Source organism: Phodopus roborovskii, unplaced genomic scaffold (assembly GCF_943737965.1).
Source record: "Phodopus roborovskii unplaced genomic scaffold, PHOROB, whole genome shotgun sequence".
Classification (NCBI taxonomy): domain Eukaryota; kingdom Metazoa; phylum Chordata; class Mammalia; order Rodentia; family Cricetidae; genus Phodopus; species Phodopus roborovskii.
Genome location: NW_026126480.1, coordinates 13,171,484 through 13,197,638, shown reverse-complemented (window position 1 = coordinate 13,197,638; position 26,155 = coordinate 13,171,484). Strand labels below are relative to the sequence as shown.

Genomic DNA, 26,155 nt, shown 5'->3' with positions numbered 1-26,155 from the left:
GTCCCAGAAGTGTGAGGGGAAATCTTATCTCAGAGCTTCATTCCTCCAGCATATCTGCCCCTGCTATTTGAGGTTCCAAATTTTCTCTGTCCTCACATCCCAATATGCCTTTGTAGTAGAGCCCAAAGGAGATGGGGAGCACTGGGTTACCCTCTCTCCACCATCTAAGCTCCTTAGTCACTCATCACTCTTCCTTGCTGATCTTTCCAACATCCAAGATTGGGGCAGGAATGGAGTATGTAGCAACCCCTGCTGGGTTTGTGAGCTATGGTAGCTCAGCTCTGTTGTGCATATCACTCCCCAACCTGGGAAGAAAAGAGGAAGAAGAGGAAGAGAAACAAAGTACTGGGCTCTCTAAGGATGGCAGTGAGAAGCTTCAGACAGCCTTTGATCTGCCCACTTCAGTCTGTCCAGACCTTCCCAAAGCCCAACACTGACCCTCACTCAAAACCCTTGGGATTGGAGAGTCGAGTTCTGGTGGATCACAGCCAAACATCCAAACTCTCAGCTTCAACTCCGGTCTTTAAGCCTGGCTAGCTCCCCCCTCCCCTGGCTCTATGCCCCACAAGATCTAGCTCTTGCTTTCAAAGTCCCAAGCAGCTCTTGTGCCACTGTTCCTCTGCTGAGATTACTTATCCGCAATTGAATCATCTGCATCTTTTCTGTTCTTCAAGGCTAGTGCTTTGCTACCTGGACCAATAACTCATGAAAAGAGCAGGAGCTTTGGGGATCTGAGGAGCCTGTGCTCCAAGCCTGGCCCCACCCATCCCAGTGGGCACCCTTCTAGAATCTCTGCTCCCTCATCCAGAAAACAGCAGCCTCTTGGGTTTGTGGAGGGGATTAAAGAAGATCATAGCTGTGGAAACCAGGCTCAGGCAGCTGTAAACTTTCCGGTGCATGTGCAATGAGTTCTCATTATGACTTAATCCTTTGATCCCTGCTCCTACCTCCATACCCCAGCACAATGCAAGCTGGAAGAAGCTGCCCAGCCCCCAGCCCCCAGCCCCTACCAGAGCCTGCCAACAGCCAGCCTTAGCAGCAGGGTGTAGATTTAGCTTGAAGGAAGTTGGACAAATTATACTTACTGCAAACTCACACCAAACTACAATTCCCAGAATGACTCACAGGCTGCTGTGGGTGTGGCCATAGGTTAAACCCCTTCCTCAGTGAACGTTTTCATCCCTTGTACTCTCTGGAGGTTGGTCTCAGGCCAGGCAGGTGCAGCCTAGCAAGGTGGTCATATGTCCATCAGACACCTCCATCTGCCCACAGAGCATCTGTGCCTCTCACCACACCCACCGCCTCCTGTCTTCCCCACACACTGACGCTCTCTGGGCTTCTAGCCGAGGTCTAAAAGTGTAGGTGAGTGTGGGTGTTCTACAGTGGCAGCAGCTAGCCTCTATATGAACACTCGCTGTATTTCCAGTGCTACGTTCTGTGCTTCCAGATTCTTCACAACTATTCTGTGAAGACAGAAGGGTTATTGCTACCACACTAGTAGTTTGAGGTGCAGAGTGAAGTTGAGCAACTTTCCCAGGACCACATGGATCTGGGAAAGACTTATATCTGTTTTCCATTTTTCCTTCCCTGTCTTCAAAGCTTCCTCTGAACCTGGAGTCACCATAAGAGGAACATCCCAGAAGTTCCAAGGTTCACACACCTCAGCCATACTCTTGGGAAGTCCTCCCAGTTATATGTCAGACACAGGTTCCTTCTGTTTCACCAAGTTCCAGCTGCCTCAAAAAGGGCAAGAGAGGGTGACCACAGTGATCTTAAGAAGTGGGTCACATCACTAGGGAACTGGCCTTTCCCAGGGAGCAGCCAGCTGAACAATAAGAAATAAATGTGTGAAAAAAATCCCTGTTACTAAATATATCAGCATCCCAAGAGGACTGAGGTACTGACAGGTAGCTCCTGGTCCCTACCTTGGAGGTCATAGTCTGTGGTCAGACAAGCCACAGGGATGAGGCTGTCATGGCTGCCTGAGCCTGGGGCAGAGGGAACGGGAGGCCAGCATGGAAGCAGGTGATGTCTTGTTCTCAGAGCCTAAGCTGCCAAGCACAATGGGCTTATTTGCATATTGCTTTGCATTCATTTGCATGCCACTTTCTGGAAGGGCTTATTTTTCAAACACTGCCTTGCCCTCATTTCTAGGGTCTCTGATTATTTTACTGAACACCGATTCTCAACCAATATGGAGTGCTTTGTCTGGCCCTGGGCAGGGACACTAGGAGCAACCAAAAATGTTGCACATTGACAAGAGACTCACATGTCAGAGACAACTTCATAGCTGGAAGTGCTACCTGTAGTCTAGCCTTGACTCCTTGCTCCTCTTTCTGAGCTTCCCTCCCAGAGTGTTCTTCATACTTAGGCCACTCTGAACTCTGCTAGTTCTGGCATGAGCAAAATCATGCTAGCCCTGCCTCCCAGCCTTTGCACATTGTGGGCTCTCTTTTCAGAGTTCTCCTGCAATTTGGCCTGCAACCAATCCTTCTAAGTCTGCACCAACAGTCCTGGCACAGGTCGGGAAAGTGGTTCCTTCCTCTGTCATGGTCCTTGGCCCTTCTATGGTGGTGGGAAGGTCTTCTTATAGTCTATCCACATTCCCTTTCAGGCCATGCTTGTTTCTTTATCATGGTTTCTAAAGAAGAGTCAGTCCCCACGCCCAACTCACTAGAAGCTGCTCATTTCCCTCACTCCACCTGGGATGTTGCCCTTCCTAGACCACTTATGCCCCTGCATTCACAAGCCTAGCATAAGGACAATAACCTAGCATGGAGAATGACACAAAGCCAAGCCAAATACCCAGAGTAAATGGTCTTGGGTTGCTCTTAATGAATGGCTACCCAAGCAGAAAGATATGAGTGTCATTGGGGATGTCAAATCAGAAGCTAGACAGAGTGATCAGAACACTATAGAGAAGGTGAGCAACTGCTACAGGATGGCTGTGACACCCCAGGTTTGGAGAAGATACCTTAAAGAGTGGGGTGGGAAGGCGAGGCTTCTTCTGACATTAAGAAACCCCTTGGCTGGGTAGATAAAGGACTCACACACAGGAGCCACCGCAAGGCTGCATTTGAGCTGCATTCTCAATTATGGCCCTTCAGGGATAAAAACTGCAGGCTGGGTTATGGGTTAGATGGATGAGACAAGCTATGAGGGCTCCCTAGCAGAGGCAATCTTTCTGAAAACCTTTCCCTCGCTCTGCTTCCTGGAAAAAGGTCCAAGCTCATGGGGATGACATTGGATAACCTACAAAAGCTGGCCCCTTCGGCCCTGTTTGCCTATTTTCCATGTCCTTTCTGGCTCCCTCTAGCCTAAGTTCCTTCTGTCCCTTGGCTACACCGAGCCTTCCATACCCTACAAACTTTACACATTGTTTCTGCTGTTTCTTGCCTAGGAGTATCCTTCAGAGCCCAACCAAAAATGTCTTCCTTAGCATCTTCCCCACACAGCTCTGTGACAATGTGTGGTGTCAGTATCTCTCTCATACTGAGTATGCTGTGAGTGTGAGGACTGGGTCAGTGTTTCAAATGACCAGGACTTAAGTACCAAGCAGGTTCTAGGGCATCTGTTGATGAGCAAATGAATGAAGGAAGGAAAGAATGAATGAAGGAGTGAAGGAACCATACCTAGGGGTTATATTTTATAGGCCCAAGCAGCAGAAGCTAGGGAAATGCAGGCCTGGCAGCAGTATATCTGAGAGTGAGACTCCAGTCCATTAAGACTGAGCGGGATACTGATGGGAGTTCTGCCCCCACCCCATCACCATTTGGCCAGATCCCAGATAAGCCATCAGCAGTCTCTGGGGACAAGAGCTGGAGTGGGAAGCAGGAAGAATGGCAGGAGCTGCTTGGTGGGCAGGGGGAGCTAGGGTTGGGGCTGCAAAGAACATAGAAGCAGTTAACTCCCAGATGAGCTGACCCTTAGCATCCAGGAGCTTCCAGAGCAGCCCAAAAGAGAATGCTGCTGGGCTGCTGAGGCCCAAGCTGAAGAAGAGGTCCGGCTCTAGCCTGGCAGCTAGGGGAGGCTAGCAAGAGGCAACTCTGATTTCTGTCACCATGCATCTCAGCTAGGCTCTCTCTTTCTTTCTCTTTCTCTCTCTCTTTCTCTGAGCCTGAAGATCTGCTGCAGAAAGTTGTTTTCATCTGCCCCTTGGCTGACTCCTTGATTGGCTTGGATGACTTGGCCCCAGACCTCATGCCTCCTTGAACTGGCCTAGCCCTTGCTCTCCTTTTCTGGACCCAGATCCATGAACAAGCTTAACCTCGACAGTGCCATTGAAACAGGTTCTAACTCAAAAATAATCATATCCCTCCTCTGCCCAAATATTTATATCCATCCCCCTGCATAAAACTTTCCAAGGCTCTCCTAGGGCCTCCAGACAAAGCCCAATGGATCAAAGTTCTGTAAAATGTGTCTTCTACGTACCTTGTAGCCATTTCCCACCACACATATATGGCTTCCTTCCTGTTCTTCCGCCAGGCCCACCTCACTGCCTTTGCTCTGCCATTCCCAGGATGCACCACCTGTTAGCTTATGCTGCTCTTTATTGCTTCATTATTCTCATGCTATTCTGTGTCTGTGACGATTAGGAGGCCCCAGAGGGTAAGGGCATTATTGCCAATTTCTTTTCTGCATCTCTCCACAGGGTATAGAATGAAGTGTCCTAGGCTCACAGAGGTGGTCACACATTCAGCCACCTCCTCTCTCCCTGGGTAGGCTAAATTGTCCCAACTGTGTATTCACCCACCAAAGAAAAGAAACTCACATACTTAAATGGGCAAAAAATAGGCACACACTCACACCAGTCACACAAAAACCAAGATGCACACATATGCAGACACATCAACCCCATGATCACACACCCACACTGGAACACTTAGGCAAACACACAGATCCACCCACACATACATAAAAAACAATTACTCAAGCAAAATAACACACAGATGTGAATACACAATCAAGCAAGCAAACAACATGTTTACTGAGTCATTCTGACAGAGCACACAGACTAGCATGCAGGGCAATATGCAAACAACTTGACATGCATACCTCCTTATATACATACCAGCCTGTACTCACATTCACTCAAACACAGACAATTCAGCCACACACTGATGTTCACAAACCCATGCATGCCACTTCACATCCAACCCCAGGGACCCCAGAATCCCCAAGACCTCTCGACACCCAGGATGTCCCTTACACTCCACAGGTGCGTGTGTGTGTGTGTGTGTGTGTGTGTGTGTGTGTGTGTGTGTGTCTGCGCACGCGCGCGCACACACACACACACACACACACACACACACACACACACACAGTCACCTGCCTGACACCTTGGAACTTCTCACAGTAGCTCCTTCATCTACACATGCAGCTCTTGCATGTGGGCAAGCACAAAGCTGGTGCTCCATGGCTCTCTCTACCCTATCCTGGATGTGTGGTGAAGTTGCATCAAGTAATGTCCTGAACCCTTAATTCCTGATTCCATGGAACATATTACCTGTATCCTTTCTTGTTCTGGAACTACTCTTATTCATACATATCCTTACTCTCTCTCTCTCTCTCTCTCTCTCTCTCTCTCTCTCTCTCTCTCTCTCTCTCTCTCTCACACACACACACACACACACACACTCCAATACAAACACTCCTGATAGAGATTGTCCCTCTCCAGGGTGCTGAACCAGCCCATCCCAGCCACCAGAGCTCCTGGAAACTCCTTGGTAAAACTCCTGCACCCCACCCCAAGCATACTTCAGACTCTTCACCACCCATCCCCCAGCCAGGAACCCATCTTTAGGACCCCAGCTTCATCGCCTCCTGGGTGGATGCCAGGCATCCCTTCCTTATACAGAGACCCCTAACTAGGTTGCAGTCCTGCAGCCAGGAACCCAGCAGGATCAATCCTCCCACGTGTCTGAGCTACATGTCAACCCCAGTTCCTAGAGGGACTTCCATGGCCCCATCTGTGGTGCCTCTTACTCCTGCTTATCCAGACCCCAGACCCCCTTCCTAGTACTCACGGCTCAGCCGGTCGCGCTGCCGGGTACTGCTGGCTCCTGCAGAGGATGGAGTGGCCGCATGCCTGCCCCATCACTCCTCATCATCTGCCTCACCAGCCAGACTAAGGTGGCACCTCGCCCTGCCCCCCACCCTGTCCGGAGTTCTTGCTGGGGCACTCCCAGCAGGCGCAGGAAGCAAGGGCAATGGCTGGTTCTTGACTCTGCCTGGACTTAACACCCGATCCAGCTCTACTGCCTGGGCTGCTCCTGCTCCGCCTGCCTCTCAGGCTGCTACTGCCTCTGCTGCTAGGCTGGCTCTGGGAGGAGGCTAGAGCAGGTCTGATAATGCAGAAGGGGGAGGGAGCATGGAGGAGGAACAGAGAGGCCCAGACAGAGAGGGAGAGAAGGAGGGAGGAGGGAAAAGACACACAGAGACTGAGAGATACACAGACACAGAAAAGCGTGTGAAGACAGAAGGAGCTGCACCTCAGAGAGGAGACAGAAATACAGGGACCAGAAAGGCATGCAGAAACACACAGAAAAAGAAACAAAGCTATGAGTGCAGGGATAATGCTGGGTACTCCAGGGACAGGAGGACACAACCAAGACTCTGTGGGGCCCTATCACAGAATCCCTCAGGGTGGGAACATGCCATTGTCCTCTGAATCTGGGACAGCAAAGCCTCATGCAGAACTAGCTGACATCCCTTCTGGGCACCCTCACTGTCTTTGTGTCATGTCCTAGGGCGCATCCCTGCGTGAGCTGGCACACGGCAGACTCTGGTCTTGTCACAGAGCCTACCTTTGATGAGTGTTTACCTGGGCCACTGTGGGAGCTGATGGTTGAACTTCTAGGAGTTGTGGGTACCCAGGCTATGGCCCGCCCCTCCCCCATCTTCAGTGGCCACAGGCTCTAGGCATCAGAGAGGCCTACTGCATCTCTATCCTGTTCCCAGAAGGACTCCTCAGGACAAAGCTTTAGCCCAATAGGATGGGAGCATTTAGAAAAAGGACAGGTAAGCAGTTGTCCCAGCAGAGCTTCAATTATGTGTAGGAAATTGCCACACCATGAAGAGGGTGTGGGGGTGGTTGGGAGACAGTTGGGGTAAGGAAACAGAGTTCTGACTCCACTATTGGTTTATTCATCCACTTACAAACACCTACCTTTGGTTAGCTCCACCAGCTATGACTCCTTGTGCCCACCCTGACCCAAACAGGAAGCTGGCAACATTTCTAGAGGAGGCTCTGTGTTGTGTCTTTAAAGGCAGAAGGGGGAGGTCTAATCCAAGGAGGTGATGCAGTGAGTCTCACCAGTGACCTCATCTCTTAAGTCATGGGGGAGTGCCACCTCCATCATACGAGGCTCCAGGCAGAGAAGCCCCTGAGGCTTAATGGAAACCTGACCCAATGAAGGGCATGGATAAACAGGAATAAGTCATACTGTACAGGCAGTCTATCCAGACAGAGTATTATGGACACAGCAGGCCTGTAGCTTCAGACATGTCAGGGAAGATTTGAAGAAGCTTCTGCTTCCCCTTTGGAGCCCCAAGACCTTCAAGTCACTAACATCTCTGGGGAATTCACTTCTCACTCAGAAGGACAAGAGTCAGGTTGACTTGAAACCAGGTGAGCCAGCTCAGAACTGATGTCTTTCTACTTAGCCTGACACCTCTGGGACCTTGCTACTCCAGACCTGTGAGATGGGAAGGTGTTCCCCAAGGCCTTGGACCGTAGCTTGTCTGTCACAGCTCTCCCTTGGATGCAGAACCTGCTCACAGACCTGAGGAGTGTCGGTGGAGCTAGCAGAAGAGTTCAAATGAGGGCACCTCCTAGGTGTGGGTGCTCGAAGACTCACCTGGCCCCATTTCTGCTCTCCCATCTGGAAACAGTAGCGTAGATTTCTGCTCAGAAATCTCCTGGGAACACGGTGTGGGGGGGGGCTCTCTTCCTCATCCAAATGCCAGCCCACACCTGATCGTTCCCTAGATGCAGGACCTGCAGGAGCCACTGTTCTGGTCAAGGTCCAGAACAATGAAGATCTAAAGTGGGCTCCAGGACTAAGGAAGCTGTTTCACCTCTCTGAACTCCAATTTTATTTTCTCACATGGAAGACAAGATCACAGATTCTGAACATAAAGAGTTTTAAAGTTTGGGGGAACATCTCTGAATTTCCCTATAACTTGTTTATCCCATGGAGGAAGAAGTTGAATGGATAGAGCCCAAAATGTCATAGTTTCACATGCTGGGTCAGGGGCTCCTGCAGGGCAGGATCTGGGTGGGGGAGGTGCAGAAAGGAGGGGTTGACATAGTTCAAGACTCTCTCTTGGCTTCTGTCCATTCCCACCCCCACCTCATCTTCCGCCTAGCTTCAGACCCCGCCCACATAAGACCCCGCCCACCGCCGCTCTCCAGAGTGCTGAGCCAAGGCTGCGGCGTTCCAAGGCCCTGGCCCTCCACATCGGGGTCAGCAGAAGATCGTTTTTTAGGTTTTTTTGTTTTTGTTTTTGTTTTTTCTTTTTCTAATTAGGTCGCGGTAGAAGCAAGTGGGAGGAGGAATGAGGGTGACTGCCGAAAGTGATTGGAGGGTGTCTTTCTGGGATCGGCCTCCACACTGACATTCCTTGACTCCGAAAACTGCAGGATACCCGGTTCCAGCAATCTTCTCTTTGCCTAAAACCACGACTTCTCAGCGCCAGCCGCGCCTCCTCCTGCACCGCTGTTCCCTTCCCACCTTCCAGACGGCCCCTCCTCTGTCTCCCTTCCAGGCGTATCCTATCTTTGCCTCCACAATGTGGATGTGTCTAACAAAATTCCTCATTTTCTCTGCCCCACTGGGCAGAGATCCTTCCCCCAAGACACACCAACAATTCACCCAGACCTCTTCTGGAGCATCAGAGGCCATTTAGCATGTGTCTCTAAGCATCTCCTCCATTAGCCTGAAACTCAAATAGTAAACAACCAATTTGTTGCCTGTGTGTGAAGCACCAGCAAAACTTCCAGTCCCTAGACTGAACTTCACAACTTAGCCTCTCTCCTCCCCTCTGCTCCCTGTATCCACCATCTCCAGAAGCCTGGGGGTCCTCACTTCCATCCGATCATTTGCATGTTCCTGATCCCTGCCCCTTTTCTCCTGGTTGCTTCCCAGTCCCCAATTCCAATTCAGCACCTGCATCCCACGTCCATGCTGCACCTAGTGAGAGCTTCCTGACATATGTGGTCATGTTGTGCCCCTCAAACCCTCCTGTGGCCACCCTCCACCCCTACTCCTCCACCCCTGGCTGAGAGTCAAAGGCAGACTCTTCAAGCTGGCCCTGATGGGCCCCTCTCCATCTTCTTTTGCTCAGGCAGGAAAGGTGTGGGTCCTGATTTCTCTCTAGTCCCTTCCTCTTCCTTTTCTTTGTACTGTCGGTTTATCCTCCAGAGTTCTGACTACCCCTCTTTTTAATATTTTTTTTTAATGTCCATCCCAAATCCTGGCCCACCCTTCCTGGGCCAGCTCAACACAGACCCCACCCAGCACTCATGGAGATCTGGAGCTAATCTGCTTTTGACTCCATTCTCCACTTTGCCATCTGCCCTACCTCCTCTTTCTGCCTATTCAGGTTCTTATTTCATTTGCTGAATCCTGCAGAATTCCTCAAGGCTTGGCCTTAAGTCCCAACCCAGCCTTTAGGGAAGAATGCTGATGAAGAAGTCTAGAGAGAGATGAAAGGTAGGGAAGAGGCAGCACCCATCAGAGCTAAGCTCAGTCCAGGCTCATGTTGCATTGAGTACAGGGTCAGGAGCTGGGGGAGGGTGCTGTGCCCCACTTGCTAAGGCAGGCAGATGCTGCAGTGTAAATGCTCTCCATTGGGTGGAGGAGTAATTGGCAGGCCATGGACTCCATGGGGGACTTAGACACCCTGGATGACTCCCTCTGTCTGGAGCTAGGGGTATGGAGTGCAGGATCCAGCCTGGGTCTTGGTAACAGGCACCCATGATGGCAGGTAAGAGATGATTGGCACCTCAGAGAGTCACCTTACAGAGCATTCCTGTGGACAGGAAGCTGCTTCTTGTAGGTCTGATGCCCAGAACTATACCATCAAGAAAGGCCTGGGATGTGGTCTTCATGCCAGGTATAGGTGGCGCTGGGCAAGGGCTCCACAACACTACTAAGAACAAAGCCCTTGCTTTGATAAGGACATGAAAGGCCACCACAGCCTCCAGAACAGTTTTAAAATGGAACTTCAACATCTCAGGAAGGTGGCTTTGGCAGGCCAGCATTCACAGTTGAGGAGACATGGGTTGGCTTCAGGTACCATAAGCCGTCAGGTTCCCAAGGGGGCAGGGGGCTGGTGACCTTAGGTGTGGGTAGTAGTCTGTAGTTACTATTAGGATGAGGCAGTGAGACAGATAACAAATCAGAAGAGAGACAACAATTATTGGGTCCCTCAACTCAGAATCTGGTGGCCCTGGTTCCTACCCAGCCCTGTGGGATATGCTAAGTAGATGTATTGCAAAGGAAGATTGGGGCTGAACCAAGAAAAGGCAGGTGAGGGAGGCCAGCCTGGAGTGCAGCTGGACTGGACCCTTGGGTGTCTGTACATAAAGCCGATATCATGTCAGGGAGCTTAAGAGGTCAGGGCCACTAGGTCCAACCACACATTATACAGATAGGTGAATAGGCCAGGGACTTATCTAGGTTCTAAGGATGTAAAAGGGCAGAGCTGGACCAGAGACTCTTAGCCATTGTTCTCCAAATTACTTTCCCCTCTTCATAAGTGGCTGCCTCTCCTCCAGTAAGAGCAGAGGTTCAGCAAAGAAGGCTGTGGATAGAGCCTAAGCCCTGGGAAGGGAGCACCGCCACCCCCACCCTGAGTGGTGTTCCACCAGGATGGATCAGAGCAGGGCCTGTGACTTCCTACTCTAAGGCTTTGCTCTCTTCCTCATCATCCAATCCAGCACACCAGGACCCTCCTTGCCCAGAGTCCCCAAGCCTCCTCCACAGCCTTGCTCCTCCTTCCCTGTGCAATTCCCCACACCTGAGAAGAGAGGGGGTGTGACTCAGTGGGATAAAGGCAGCTGTTACATTTGAATGGTTACATAAGTCAGGAGGAAAGGCAGCTGCGACATAACTGCACAGAGGTCAGGAGACAAGCCAAGGCTGGGCTGGAAGGCAGTGATTTCCTCCTGGACTCTGTGGATTCTGGTCTGTGTGGCAGAGGCATCTCTTTCAGGGCCAGAAACCAGCCTCTGCATTGTGGGGCTGCAAAGTCTCCCTAGGTCTAACCACTTGAGGAAGGCTCTGTCCCACCCCCGGAAAACTAGCTCTCATTTCTAGACACCCCAAAGGCCAGATCCTGATGAGACTACAGTACCTGACAGGGAACCTTTTCCAACAAGGAAGACACAAATGAAAACAGTTGGCCCTTTGTTAAGAAAAGAGGAGGTGCTAGGGTGGGTACCTTATCCCAAGCCTGATCTATCCTTTCCGGGCCACCTGCTGGCCACCCTGGGTCTTCTAAGAGTGAAGTGAGAATACACAGATAGCCTGAGGACAGCAGGTGTCAGCCGTACTCTTACCACTGCCAAGGCTAGGGGACAGCTGGAGATTTCACAGGTAGACCAATCCCACATCAAACTGAACTCTGCCCTGAGTAAATTGACAAGGGTGGAAGGTAAAAGACCACAAAGTCAAGAGGAGAGAGCAGGACTCGCTGTGCTGGTGTTTGCAGTATACTCCCTGCAGTGTCTGGGTAGGGTTAGTGCCTTGAGCCCTGGAGCCTGTAGTGGGGGGTGCGTCAAGGAGGGGCAGGGCTGGAACAGGTTGCAGAAGGATGTGGTAACTGGCACCAGGCACCAGCACAAGGCCCACCACCTTCAGGTCTGTGGTGACTCCTTCTATGCCCCCCCAACCCTGGAGGAGGAAGCTGTGCCCACCCAGATTGTGTTGCCATGACACTGGTCTCCATGGTGCCAAGCACACAGCCCTCCCCTCATCAAGAGAACAGAAGGTGACGGGCTGAGGAGATCCCTGGCACCCCTCCTAGTCTATCCCTCTGCCTGGATCAGTCCTTGGGGTTCCCCAGCTTCAACCTCGGGAGACAAAGCAGGGAAGAATGACAGTTTCCACCTCAGAGTCAAAAAAGTGACAAAGAGGGGACTTATACAGAGAAGACAGGATCACAGGGAGGTGGCAGAGGGGGACGGGCGGGCAAGATGGGAAGAGGGAGAGCACACTCCAGTCACTAGGCAGAGTGCTCCCAGCTGACTAGGGTGGGAGGCACCGTCCTGCCCAGCTCTTTGGTCTGTGGGTGGTGGTGGGCGGACAGAACAGAGGGGGAGGTGGGGGAGGACAAGAGGGGGAGGAGCAGCAGCAGGAGGGAGAACAATTTTCCTAGAGAGCTCTCTGTGTGTGGGCGCTCCTCCACGTGCAGTGTGTGTGCGCGCGCGCGCGTGCCTGTGTGTTCGTGCACGAATGTTGCACTTGCAGTTATGGCGGTGCAAGCTGAGGTGTGCAGGCATGAGTGTGCAGAACATGAGTGTGTACATGTGGCCTGTGTGCGCCTGTGTCACTGTGTCTCCAGGGTGATAAATACAGCAGTAGGAGCTGTAACCAGGGCAGAGAAAGTGCGGAAATTTCCACAGGCTGAAAGTAGCATAGAAGAGGGCCAGTGAGCTATTCACAGGGCCAGCCGCTGGTTGGCTAGCTGGGTACAAATCCTCCCCACATTTTCATAGAACATGGACACTGGGAAGGAAGAATAATCCAAAGGTACTTCATGACAGGGGGGACAGAGATTCTGAGCAGCGCTCTCTCTGTGTGTGTGTGTGTGTGTGTGTATGTAACAGTCACACAGCCCCAGAGCAGAGTCTGGGTCATTCAGGTCACTAACTAGCAAAGTGGCAAAAAACGATGCTGTTTTCTGGTAGGGACAAGATCCTAAGGGGCCCATTAGACAGGGGTGTGGTCATGTCTCCTAGGTAGGTGGCAGAGCTGATACCTGACAGCCAGGGTGTGGAGGGGAGGCCTTGGGGTGTCTGGTGATGAGGGTGTGAGGCCCTGGGGTGAATGGGTCTGGGTGCTAGGCTCCCGGCCACAACAGGTCCTTGCTACAGATATATGCACTTGTCTGGGCTCAAGGTCGTTCTCTTAGTTGGAGGGGCCTCTCCCTCTCAGCATCCCCTCCCTTCCTTCTTCTGGACTTTTACTCTCCATGAACCCTCTTTGATCAGCATCCCCTCCCCTCAAGGGTTCCCTCCTCCCCCACACCACTTACTCATCTGTCCCACGTGTTCAGCAAAGCTCTGCACACAGCATGTGTTCAACAAGTGCTTGGTGAATGAGAACTGAACACAGTGAGTATTCAGTAAGTGCTGGCCGAACCTCTCAAGCTCTCCTCCTAGGTGGCATGGTGTCTCTGCAGACATTCGGGAGACTACCAAGGGACACCGCTAGCGCCACACTCATCTGCTCATTCAATCCTCCCAGGAACCTGCCAGCAGGGAGCTTCAAAGGACACAGAGAGAACCCTGAAGATCAGAGACATAATCAACTGCCAGAGCCACACAGACTCTAAAGGAGATGACTGTCTACACACCCATACTTTCCAAAACAGAACTGTGGGCAGACAGCAACAAGAGCAAGGCACCAGGAAAGAAGTTCCACGCCTCCTCCAGCCCCAGGGCTCAAGAGGAAGGGAGGCAGGGTCCAGCATTTCTCCCATCTGCCTGCCCAGGGCTCTCTGGAGCCAAGGGTTCCTCAGTCCTCCTTGCTGGGTATCATGTAGAGCAGGACTGAACTGAAGGAGCTGGGAGGGAGAAAGGCAGGCGCCCCAGCTCCCCCAACCCTAAGTACCCAGGCTGTGACCTACTGCAGCCTTCTCTCTTAGGGTTCCCTCCCCAGTATCCCAATCCCACCCTCCCAACCACACTCCTCCAGGAGGTCCTTCCTCCTCCAAGCTCCCACCCCATAAATCTAGGCTCCTCCCACCTCAAGCAACCCTCCCTTCTGGCTCCTGCTTTAGGAATCCCTGTGACAATAGAACTTCCTGTCCTGGGGTCCCAACACTGTGGACACTGGTATTTTTTTTTTTTTTTTTTTTAATGAAGGTTAAGGCTCAATGGCTCCTGCAGGGGGGAATCTGTCTCTAGACTCCAGATCTCAAGCAGAGAGCAGACAGCATGCTGCAGACTTACAGTAGGCATTCAGTAGGCACTGGGTGCATAGCTATCTTCTTCCATGTCCTAGAGCCCAAGGCCAAAGCACTCCCACTGTGCTACCTGACAACACATCACTCGTCCCTGGCCAGAGGCAGGGGTGAGTGGTCCAGCTGGCAGCAGAACAAAGCCAGAATCAGGACCATCCCTTGGGAGGGGGGGGTGGAAGGGTGTTACACAGACCCTGTTCAAAACGAGCGACTATCAGTGGTCCACGACTGCCCCCTAGTGGCTGAATGCAGCCCCTCTAGCTAGTCCCTACACCAGGGTAATGACAGTGCCAGTCCAGCAGAGGGCACTTCTAGTTTGACTGCCTCTGGGATTGGAGGACAGGAGAACAAATCCAGGGGGGAATTCTAAGGAGATTTTGGGCAGGGAAGCCCTCTACCCTGTCCTGCCTGGAGGACATGGTAGAACGGCCTGGAACAGCTCCCTGAGGACAAAGTGATGGAGACCTTGGGTCAGCTTATGTAACAGGTCAGTAGGGCTCAAGGATCTTGTGCTGTCTCCTGGTGAACACCCCACCCCCTCCAGAGAAATGAGAGCCACAAGGGACCCGTGTCCAGGTGTGCAGAGCCCCACAGCATCTAGTTCCCTTTGAGTCTCTGTGTGTGTGTGTGTGTGTGTGTGTGTGTGTGTGTTTGCTCCTGGCTGTCCACAAGGGACCCATGTCCAGGTGTGCAGAGCCCCACAGCATCCAGTTCCCATTGAGTGGGATCACAAACACAGATACCATGTGACCTACCTTCGTCCCACTCTGCTCAGCCCCTTTCAAGGCTAGGGACAGACTACCAGCAGCTCTGCTCACTATGCCATTGAGATAAGATGGTAACAGGGCAGAATGCTTGGCACCTTCCCAGGGAGTCTCCAGTCTGTCTTTGAATAGCTGGTTATCTCCTCTGCAGGTAGGCAGTTCCCTCTGAGGGCCACTCTCCAGGAGAGGTGGGCTCCACTTTGGAAACACATGCATGGGGCCCAGGGTAACAGAAGTCCTCCTCCCTAGCCCAGCAAAGCCTGTCTGTGAGATGTGGTCTCACATCCCCAGCAGGGGCTATGAGGAGCTGTGCCACTAACATACATATCTAGGCCCCAGCTCAGAAGGCTGCAGGGATGGGGACTCAGGCTAGTTGGGGTCTGCCTTGTCCTGGATCAGGAGTTCCATAGTGACACAGTGGCATAATAGGTAAGGGCCAGGCCAGGCCTCTGCTGGGACAGGGGAGAGGAAACAGCTCAGTAAACAGGCAGAGGGCAGAATTCAGGCTCTGGGTATCAAAGTACTGGCACTTACCTCTAGCTTCACAATCAGCTGTGCCCTTAGCCCAGGACACCAATCTCCCACCCCTCCTCGCCCCCCCAGACAAGAACAGGCCCCAGCACCGCGGGGTAAAATAGATAGATATATTTATATTATCAAAAAGTATCCAAAGTGGGGGAGGGGTAGCAGACAGTCACAGCTTGGGCCTCACTGCAGCATACACCAAAAGTGGGCTGACCTCCCCAAGTCCAGCTTTTAGCTTGGGAAGCTTCCCACAAGCTCCCTCCCAGACTCCCCAGGAGTTCTTTCAGACTAGCAGCTTTGTGCTGCTCTGGAGCCTATGGGAAGCAGGTGGGCTCCCTCCCAGCGGGGGCCCCACGACCTCCAGCCTCCCTTGCAGAGCTCTTGATTTCTGCCCATCTCTCCCTACCCCATGGACTTAAGGAGAGCGACCCTGGGTAAGCGAGCCAGGTCAGGAGCACTGGTGTGACTGGAGAGCAGGGAAGGGCCCCTCCTGGGAAAATCCCATTGCCAGCCCATTCCTGCCCAGCCAGGGAGCCTGTGCTGCAGTCAGGATGTGGGATGTGGGTATGGCTTCCCCGTGAGTTCCGCTGGTTCACACCAAGCACGGCAGAGCACGAGGGTGTCTGAACAGGAAGGCTTCCTGGCAGCAGCGACAGTGTCCCAGAGCCTATGCTCAGACATGACGGAGGAGCTGTAGGGAGCACAGAAGCCCAGACCCTGTAAGTGCTTTGTGACAATAAAAGGGGCCAGCCAGCAACAGAGCAGATGCAGAAATGTCAGCGGCTGGGATGCCCAGGGCCAGACAGAGGGGGACCAGAAACCCAGGGAAGGGAGTAGAGGGGCTCTGACAGAAACTAGTCAAGTGAAGCGGGCACCCAGCCAGGTCATTCCAGCCAGGTCGTTCCCGCCAGCCCTGCACAGGGACCAGAGCCACTTACAGAAAGGGGGTCGGCAGTGAAGGCTGCCACACTCCTGCGCATCTCGTTTTCACTGCCACGCAGAGGGATCAGCGATACACTGCCCATCCGGACTTCGGGCACTACCCGAGACACTCGAGAGGGTTCTGAGGGCCACACTAGGCCATCGTGCTAGGGAACAACAAGGAAAGGAGGGAGCCTGGGCCACACCTCAGCTTGCAGGCTCAGCTCCAGATCCACCCACCCTTCTCAGAAAAGCCTCCAGCTAGGATCTGAGCTGACGCCTTCAGCTTTGATGGAGGCAGATACGAGGAGAAGCAGCTGTTTGCAGATGACCGCATCCCAACAAAACCCAGCCAGCTAGATTACTCAACAGCTTCCATCTCCGGATCCACAAACCTCCCTAAGAATGCAGCATCAGGAAAATCTTTCCCCCAGAAAACACTGTCTGTGCCTCCCCTTCCCAGCACCCAAGAACTGCCAGATCCACCCTTTCCACCTAGGCCTTGACTATGAGAAAGCTCAGGGTTAGAAAATTTAACTGCAGGAAGTAACTCAGCCCAGAGTCCTGGTAGTTTTGACTCCCTTTTCCCTAAAGAGTTCCGAACTCCACTGAACATCTGTCCTAACTCATCAGTTTCAAGTCTAAGCAGCCTCTGGCCTTGCTCTGGCTCAGGGGTGGTTACCCAGCCCCTGCAGCAGGCTTTCTCCATGGGTGTGGCTCTGCTCCCTGCACACAGGTGCTGAGGAAGCCAAGAGACCCCACCTCAGGCTTAATCGTACATACCTCTCTAACTCACTGGAAACTCAAGGTCTAATTCAACTTCTTGAGTGTGATCTCAAAGCTCTTATAATCTGCTGCTGACCCATTGCAGGCCAAGCTCTGGCACTCCTGGCTTCTCCCCTTGCAAGTGATGAATGTGACAGTTTGAATGAGAATGGCCCCCACAGGCTCCAAATAATATTTGGTTCCTGATTGGTGGAACTGTTTGGGAAGGATGTGTGGCCTTGTTGGAGGAGGCATGTCACTAGGAGAGAGGCTTTTAAGTTTCAAAAGCCTATTCCATTTTCAGTTAGCTCTCTCTCTCTCTCTCTCTCTCTCTCTGCCTTCTGTCTCAGCTACTGCTCCAATACATGGCTGCCCGTCTGCTGCCATGCTCTAACCCTGTGGGACTATGAGCCCCCAAGTTAAATGCTTTCTTTTATGAGCCTTCCTTTTCTTTTTCACCCGTAGGCCTTTGGCTACTCCCCACCTGGTGAATCTCCCTGTGCCCAGAGACCTAATTCCCTTGACACCATCTCTCTGCTGCGGTCCTGTTCTCCATGGTGAAGCCTCTTGAGAAGCCCCCTGCACCTGGTACCTGTACAGAGAGGAAGGTGGCAAACCACTCCCGGAGTTCCATCTGAGTGTCACAGCAGAGGTACCTGCAGAAGGCACAGGCCGGGTGACTGCTGAGGGTCTTGCAGAGTAAGCATTTTGCCAGCCCCGTCTCCCCACAGACCCCGAGAAGTGAGCCCCAATCCCGCCCATCTCCCTTGGCCCAGGCCTGAGAATGGGGTCCTGGCTCACCACTGCTGCTTCTCATGCTTCTCTGTCTCATGTACCACTGTGAAGCCCCAGCTGCAGAGAGAGCCGGAGAAGGTGTCACCTGACACTTACAGAGACTAGTGAGACAGCCCAGCAGCCTGGGCAGAGGGGAGGCAGAGCCAAGGGTTCCCTAGTGCAGCACACTTAGGCCACTGCCCCCTTGTCTCTCCCCACCCCAACCCTGGGCCTCAGATGAGGATGCGACATGTGCCTTGCATGCCAGAGATACTCAGTTCTACCGTTGGCACCAAAAACAAAAAAACCGCCCAGTCATACTAATGCCTGCCCAAGCCCACTCAAGAATCAGAGCCAACCAGGCACAGCCAACGGATGAAGAGAAAGTTAGAAAGCCAAGTCATGTGACTGCAGCGTCTAACAGTCACAGTGGCGTGCATCACTTTTCAACTTAACTAAAACATATACTCAGGGTTGCAGGACTGCTCAGTGAGAGGGCTTGTTCTGCAAGCGGGGACCTGAGTCAAATCCCTAGCCATCATATAAAAAGTGGGTACAGAGACAGGCAGATGGATCCCCACATCACACTGGACCAGCAAGCCTAATGAAACACTGAGCTTCGGTGAGACCCTGTCCCAAGGAACTGAGGCAGAGAGTGATAGAGGCGGATGCTCCAAGTCCTGCTCTGTCCTTCACAGGAGCATGCATGGGTAAGTGCACCCAGATGCCCACTGGCAAGCACCACACACATAACCCCTCCCCCACCCCATCCCCCAAAACCCCATAAAGTCACTCTCAACAATGCTAGCAAGATTCTAACCCAGACCAGTAACTCTCAAATATGAACAAGCACTGTCACCTGGACAGCCTGAGGAGACACTGAGCCCTGGGCCCCACTCACAGAACCCTAAACTCAGGAGGCCCAGGGTGACACCTGAAAAATCTGTGCCACTATGCTACGTCCACATGATGCTACTGACCAAGAACACCCTGACTACAAAACTACTCCCCACCCCCGCCCCTACCCCAACCCACCCACCAAGCTGTGCCTTTCTATCAGTGCAGCACCCCAGGCGTGGCTTACCAAGTAGGAGGCCGCAGTTTCTTCTTTACACCCAGGTAGACTTTAAGGCTCTTGACAGGCCACTCCTTCTCAGGCCGGTGACTCTGAGGGGACACTTCATCAGTCAGGTGGGTACAGTCAGAAGTAGTTCTCCTGCCTGCACACTGCCCTCCCCACCCCCTGCGCCTAGCTAGGCATTCTGGAACAGGGCTCCTCCTCCAGGAAATTTCTCACCAAAGCTCTCCCTGTCCATTGTCTAGCCACAGACACTGCTCTCTGCAGGAGCATCAGACAGTCAACCCTCAGTCCCCAAGGTAACATTCCAGCTGGGAGGTCCAGGGTAATGATTCCCAGCCCCTGCTGCCTGGCAAACTGGAGACTCAACTCACAGCATAGGCCTGGCTCTGACACCAGCTGCTGGGAGGTTTCTGGATGCAGTCCTCCACAACACGTGGAAGCGGGCCCAGGCCATGTGAAAGCCTTGGTTGCCCACTAGGGTCTATATTTGTCTCGACCATTCATTACTCGCCCTTCCTGTCTTACATGGAGGCTCCAGGGTTGACCGTGTGAACAAAAGCTTAGGGACCAGCAATCTCTAGCATTTTGGCCCCATCAGAAGGTCAATGACCCAAGCTGAAGCTTAATGGCTGTTCTGTATGATAGGCCAGAGGGAGAAATTCCCAGTGGTCTAAGACAGGAAGCAAGAGACCCATATATCAGGGTGATAAACCAGATAATTGACACACCTGCCTGGCCCTCACCCCTGCATATATGGGCCTGGACTTGGAAGGAGCAGGCTGGCTCAAAGGCAGAGGGGATAGGAGCAGTGACCCTCAAGGAAGGTGCTGCTTGAGGGTCACTGACCTTACTCCTGTTCTGGGAGCCATTTGCTTAGAGCCCTCCCCTTACCAAGCACCCTTGGAGCCAGCAGGGGCACCAGGGAGGACAGACAGTAGGGGAGGGAGATGCACTTACAACTGCAACTGGGGCTCCAAAACTGAGCCATCCCCACCTTGGTCCCTACCACTGCTCCCGGCCGTCACCAGGCATGGCTCCTCAGCAGGAGAGAGGATGATGGGTCTCAAAACCAGAGGACCCTTCTGTGTCACCTCAGGGATATGGCCAGAGTCCCTGTATGATCTAAAGCCTCATGAAGGAACACCAACTCCTCTACATAGAGCACCTCACTCAACAATCACAACATCTGCCAAACAGCCTGGAACACACCTAGCTGCAGCTGTGGAGATCAAGGAGTAGGGTGGACAAGGAAGCTAAGGCTACGAGGCAGAAGGAGGAGTGGGAGATGAAGACAGGATGCAGGCTGGGAGGACAATGGGGTGGGAAGAAGGGCCTGGAAGAAGTCAGACAGAAGGCACAGGCCAGTCAGTGCACATCAGCACACGGCAGTCCCAGTCAGGGCAGGAGGCTGACAGCTCCCGCAGCTGGGATCACAGCCTTCAGGCCTAGCTTTCTCAGAATCGTGGTGTGTGGTGTGTATGTGGACGGTGGGAGGGTAGGGAGGCAAAAGGGCCAAGACTCTCCTTTTGGAGACTAAATCCTATAGGAACTGCACTTCCCAGCAGTTCCAGGCTCCGGGACCCCTGAGGTTCAAGGTCATGTGTAAGGAATAAAATTTATGCTCATGGTTCCTCATGCCGGTACCATGGTATTTCTAGAATATGCCTTTCTCACATGCTCCAGGGTCTTAAACAACAGAAGGTCTTGGGATGGGGACTGAGAGGCCACAGAGCCTGCTTGGTATGAGACTATACTAATTTCAAGTAATCTTTCCTGTGGCCCCATAAACTAACTGATGTCAGGGTCAGAGGCACTTTAGTGGCCTAGCCACAGGCTGGTTCTGCCAGGCAGAGGCGCTGGAGTGACAACAGCATTGCCTGCTTATATTGACAGCCTCCTGGCTAGCCTCCAGGACACAAGCCAGAGGTCAAGCCCTAACACAATGGCCTTCATCCTAGTCTTCCATGAGCAAAGTAGCCTTGAGCCTGTCCCTTGGCCCTTTCTCACCCTGGAAAAAGGTAACTTCCTCCTCTTGAGAGTAGAGCCAAGTGCTAAGTTCGGCTCAAAAGCCATCAGCCCTGTCCCTTCTCTCCATGCCAAGAGGTCAGCAGCTGCCTGTCAAGTACCCTTCTCCCCTTCTGCCCACACAGATGGCTTCACTCTGCTCCACCAGACTAAGGAAGCACCCCTAAAGGAGGGCCAGGGGAGTTAACACCCTAGAACCATGGTGAGCTCGCTGTGGCAGCGAACAGAACTGAGTGAGAGATCCGTAAGGAGGAGGAAAAGACAAATGGAGGTGCTGGCTAGGAGTCCAGGCAGCACGAACAGAGGAACAATGTGCAGACACAGAGATGAGGATGCTGCACCATCTGATCCATCCTCCACAGCAGCAGACCTGTTCCTGTGTGCTTAGGAGAGGTAGGGAGCTGGAAAGGAGACTGTGCTAGAATTGCTGTGGGGCCTCAAGGGGGAATACTGCGCTGGGCACCACACCTCTACTGTTCTTCTGCATAACCATCTACACTCTGTGTGCCCTAGGGCAAAGGTGGTACCCACAGACATCCACAGACAGTGGACTCCCAGCTGAATGGAGCCAGGGGCAACCCCCAGACAGAAGTTCCAGGTTGGGAAGCCTCAAGAGGAGAGTGGAGGGCAAAGAAAGCTGAGCCACTAGCTAGGGAAGTTGGACAGGCACAGCCACCCCTGATAGAGGACGTCTGACAAGCTCTTGTCCCAGTTTGCCACCTCAGGGTCAACAGAGGCAAGGGCATTCAGACAGCCACGGCACTTGTCTAGGCTTCGAAGGTGGGCAGCTCTGAGAGTAGCAGAGGAGATGAAACAGTCTTAACCCAACTGTGGGTCTCCATTGCTGACTCCAGAACTACTTCTCTGCATACTGTGGAAAACTCCAGCATCACACCAACAAGGGGCCCTATCTAGAGGAAAAGGTCTTGGTTTGGGGTTAGGGATGAAGGGTGGAGTTTAGGCACTGTACTCCAGGGTAGGAGCCAGTGACCACTGGTAAGAGGACAAGGAACCATGCCTGGAGAGAACTGGGAGCTCTGATCGTGTTCCCAAGCTCTACTCGGCTCGCCCGGCCCCAGGTGGTGTAAGGCAAGGCAGCTGGCAGCTGGCCCACAGCTACTCACGGTCTCAGGGGCCCCGCTCCACGGCCTTTGACTCTGTTTGATAGAGGAGCAGGGTTATGGAAGGCATCATCCCAGCCTAAAGCCTGGATAGACTATGTAGTGATGTAAAGGGAAAGGGCAGGGGGATGACAAGGGCATGTGTGTACAGAAGATGGGGGTCCCAAGGGGTCTGGTCTAGAACACCCAGCATGTGGGTAGAATAGGTCAGGAGGTCTGTGTACTAGGAAAAGGCAAAACAGGTATGGGCACTGCTCAGGACTGTCATTATGAAACATATTCTTGTGAGAGCTGTGACAAACCGCAGACTCAATATGATGTCATGGCAATCACATTCACTCCAAGGCCTCATGGGGCTAGAGGCTTCGAGTAGCTACTCAGGGCCACAGCAGGAGAATACACATCTATTGTCAGCCATTGTGCTGCCAAGACACTCAGATGGGACCTCACTCTTGGAGACCAAAGGCAGCGTTGTATATGAGTTATCTGAGCATACACGGGACACAGGTGTCCATCACAGGGCTTACCCGAACCTCCTTGTAGAGCCGTAGGCAGCTGCTGTTGAGAATAAAGTAGCGATCGTGGAAGCCACCCGAGGGCAGCCCCAGGCCCAGGAGGCTTCGGTCTTCGCGGAACTTCATCATGCCATGCTTGGTGTCACCCACACGGCTGGCTAGGGGAGGACTGGAGTGGGCATGGGCTATACTATCCCACCTACCGACCCTAGTGCCCTACTTCATGCCCCAGCCTCCAAGAAAGCCCCCCAGGTCCCTCCACTGAGCCGTTCTGCCCTGGTGCCACCAGGTCCTACCCTGCTTCTGGATGGAGGTACCCATCCACCCTACATCCCCTACGGGCACCACTTACCCAAATACAACAGCATGGCCTCCATGGACTGATACCTCTTCACCACCAGGTGGCTGTCTATGCCCAGCCCATGCACAATGGGCAGCACCTTCTCCGTGTAGTGCAATGGGCGCTCTGTGGAGAGGTCACACCACTGTCACTGGGGCCACACAGCTTAACACCAACCAAGGGCAAGCACAGGGACACACATCACCTACACACCTCACCATCCATCAGCATCACAATATACCATAATTATGATCACCCTTTCCACAAGCCAGCTTCTGGCTTGTCACACCTAGTTATAACCAAAACCAAGCCTGTATTGTCACCCATGTGTTCCCAATAAGTACTGCCCATGCTCAGACCAAAACTCCTTCCACCCTCACAGGTTAAATCTGGTATGTCCCTCTGCATTGCCAGACCGACCAGGACCTTGCAATGGCCTCCAGCATATACTGTAACTTCCTGTCACAGCTCTTCCAACCTAGTAGCAAACAGCCTCTTCTCAAAGCCCTGTCACTAACCATCTGATGGCCTGGCAACACCACCAGGCCCCATGCAGCTGCCTCCACCTCCAATCCCACCCTGTGTTTCCTCGCCTCTTGGCAGGCTCAGCTCAGGGCTAGAGCTATTGTGCTTGCTGAAAGCACCTGTCCTGTCTTCACCAAGCCCTTCCTCTTCCCCACATAGGTTCTGCAGACAGCCTGGGCCTTTCCTTTAAGTCAGTTAGCTAACACCAAGGCAGTTGTCTGTTTCTGGAGTGATCATGATATAAGCATCCCCATCCCTTACCAGACTGACCCCTGTGAGCATAGGGACCACTGCTTAGCTCCTCAACCTAGTACCTGGCACCCAACAAAAAAACAGCTCCACCTCTCATCCCAACACCACTCTCTTCACCATAGAAGGCTTCAATTAGCCCACTCACCATCACAGACAGGCTTTCCCATCACAGCCACCTGCCTGTATGATCACTAACCATCACCTTCTTTTACCCCAAGAATGGTATCACCCTGCAATCCTGTTGTTGAATCCAGCACCATCCTTCTGCAAGCAACACCATTCTGACACGTAGGGAAAGCATCATCACGACTGGAGCGACCCATCCCTCCCCTGTTCACTATCAACCCTATCACAACCATCACCAGAACCTGTTAGCTGCCTGTCACCACCAGCATAGCATGGAGACCTCAATGTTCATAAGTGTGTCAGCAAAAAGAGTCATCCAAGAGCTCTGGTTCCCGAACTGCAGGGAGCAGGAGGAACGAACGCTGGGCTGAAGGCCATCCATGGCCACTCACCTGCCTCCTCCTTCTCATTGACCTCAAAGCAAGTCCAGTAGTCCTTTTCCCTGATGCTCACATTGCGACGGTCTAGGATCTCCAGGGCAAGCTCCTCTGCTGTCATGGATGCTGGGATCTGCAGAGACCCAGGAGATCAGCCAGCCCCAAATGAGCCACCAGCTTCTGCAATTCAGGCACCAAAACCACTCCTCATTGGGTCCTCTGAGCCCCAAGATGAAAAGAGGAGTGTCTTTGGAAATCCTCATACATCTCAAAGTGGCCATCTGTGGCTGCCCCTGGCCCAGCCTGGCTTAACAGCCCCCACCTTGATATGCTGTTCAGTCTCCACCTTCTTCTCCTCTAGGTACACCGTGCAGATGAAGTCGCCAGCATGCTGCAGGAGAGACTAGGCTCAGCAAGAACAATGGGGAGCAGTGCTAGCAGCCAGCCCAAACCTACCCAAACCCTGGCCTGCACCTGGGTCCCACTGGCGGTGCCAGCCACCCGCATCTTCACGATGGCAGTAACTTCCTCCCTCTGCTTCCTCAGCTCCTCCTCGTCCACCTGGGAAGGGCCACGTCATCAATGCCATCTGAGAGGCACAGCCTTGCCCACCCCTCCCCTCATTGCCCCTTCCATAGCCCCAATCCCAGCTAGGACGCACACTGAACACCACCACATAGTGGTTGATGAGGTCTTCCACCACCTTGCCAGCCTTGTAGTCCTGCCCATCTGTCTGGAAAAGTGTGGGCCCAAACACAATAGCCAAGTTGTGTGTGTTCATTTGGTTTGTGTCTGAGAAGCACTGTACACTGGAATGAGAACAGAGGTGAGTGATGATGGAGGAGCCTGGCCCAGTGCTTTCCCACCCTCCTTCTCAATTCCCATCAGGCCCAAGACTGGCCAAAGGACTGAGCTCAACGAAGATAGAGTAGACCCCAATTCAGGAGTGAAAGGGACACACCTCAGGTACTGGCAAGGTATAGGGCTGGAAAGTGAGGGCAATTGGCCTCAGTATCCTGGCCCCAAACTGACAAATACCCCATGCCCCCTATCCTGCAGGAAGTAAGCTAAGCTATAATGTCCAAGATCAGGGTAGTCATTGGTTGGTCCCCAGGCCCACCTGCTTCCCAGAGTCAGCCAGGTTTGGAGGAATAGAATCTTCTCCACCCATCCACCCAGAGCCTCACATTGACATGGCCCCTCACCAGTACAGATGGCTGATAAGGGCCTTCACAGTGGCCCTGTTGACAGGGGGCAGATGCACAAAGAGCTCTCGGTACCTGGAGATCTTTTCTTCCTCATCCTCGATCTCTGGGGGGGTGGTGGTGGACTGGGTTAGAAACTAGTCACCAATGCCCCCTTCCAGCAGCTTTGCTTCTCATGATAGGGATAGTAGTCTAGACACCTATTGGGGACTGGAACCTCTCCACGCTCCACCTCTAAGCAACCCCATCTCCATAGAGCATGACTAGAAGACTGAGAAGCAGAGTATACAGAGGAGCAGGGACAAGCCTTGTTCAGAATATGATGGGGACATCCTGAGGCAGGGTGGACAAGGCTGGATGCAGGCAGCAGGACTCACCAGAGGCCTCCAGCCAGGCCAGGCGCTGTGCACGAGTGAAGAGCCCATCAGGCAGGTCCCTCAGGAAGCGTTTGAGTGCAGAGGAGACGTCATCCACATGCTGTTCTCCTTCTTTGAGGTGTACAGAGCGCGCATCCTGCCGCAGGCTCTCCAGCAGTCTCTGGGTCTTAGAGGTCTGACCACACTTGCGATAGACACCCTCTGAGGTCAAGCCTGGGGAGGGAATTACACACACCACTCTTTCTTAAAGGGATCTTGGGCACTGGGGA

General features: G+C 53.0%; 2 protein-coding genes across 6 annotated transcripts in view; both read right to left on the bottom strand.

The window, feature by feature from the left end:
- The window catches only part of Pde2a (phosphodiesterase 2A), a 93,041-nt gene extending 86,699 nt beyond the window's left edge, over positions 1-6,342 (bottom strand). For both annotated transcript variants that reach the window (XM_051192389.1, XM_051192386.1), the window contains exon 1: positions 6,027-6,342. Coding sequence is in view for 1 of the 2 variants with exons in the window: in XM_051192386.1 (XP_051048343.1) it covers positions 6,027-6,097 (71 nt within the window). In the remaining variant the exon portion in view is untranslated. The remainder of the gene's footprint in view (positions 1-6,026) is intronic.
- Positions 6,343-15,587: 9,245 nt separating this feature from the next.
- Arap1 (ArfGAP with RhoGAP domain, ankyrin repeat and PH domain 1) overlaps positions 15,588-26,155 on the bottom strand; it is a 57,135-nt gene continuing 46,567 nt past the window's right edge. For 3 of the 4 annotated variants that reach the window (XM_051192383.1, XM_051192382.1, XM_051192384.1), the window contains exons 22-35: positions 25,887-26,099; positions 25,510-25,615; positions 24,966-25,113; positions 24,779-24,865; positions 24,627-24,695; positions 24,320-24,437; positions 23,037-23,150; positions 22,697-22,842; positions 22,173-22,205; positions 19,027-19,109; positions 17,970-18,020; positions 17,761-17,824; positions 16,421-16,570; positions 15,588-16,173 (exon numbers count right to left, since the gene is read on the bottom strand). In XM_051192383.1, the coding sequence (XP_051048340.1) occupies positions 16,156-16,173; positions 16,421-16,570; positions 17,761-17,824; positions 17,970-18,020; positions 19,027-19,109; positions 22,173-22,205; positions 22,697-22,842; positions 23,037-23,150; positions 24,320-24,437; positions 24,627-24,695; positions 24,779-24,865; positions 24,966-25,113; positions 25,510-25,615; positions 25,887-26,099 (1,400 nt within the window). In that variant the 3' untranslated portion in view covers positions 15,588-16,155. The remainder of the gene's footprint in view (positions 16,174-16,420; positions 16,571-17,760; positions 17,825-17,969; positions 18,021-19,026; positions 19,110-22,172; positions 22,206-22,696; positions 22,843-23,036; positions 23,151-24,319; positions 24,438-24,626; positions 24,696-24,778; positions 24,866-24,965; positions 25,114-25,509; positions 25,616-25,886; positions 26,100-26,155) is intronic. The other variant, XM_051192385.1, reaches the window with a different exon arrangement.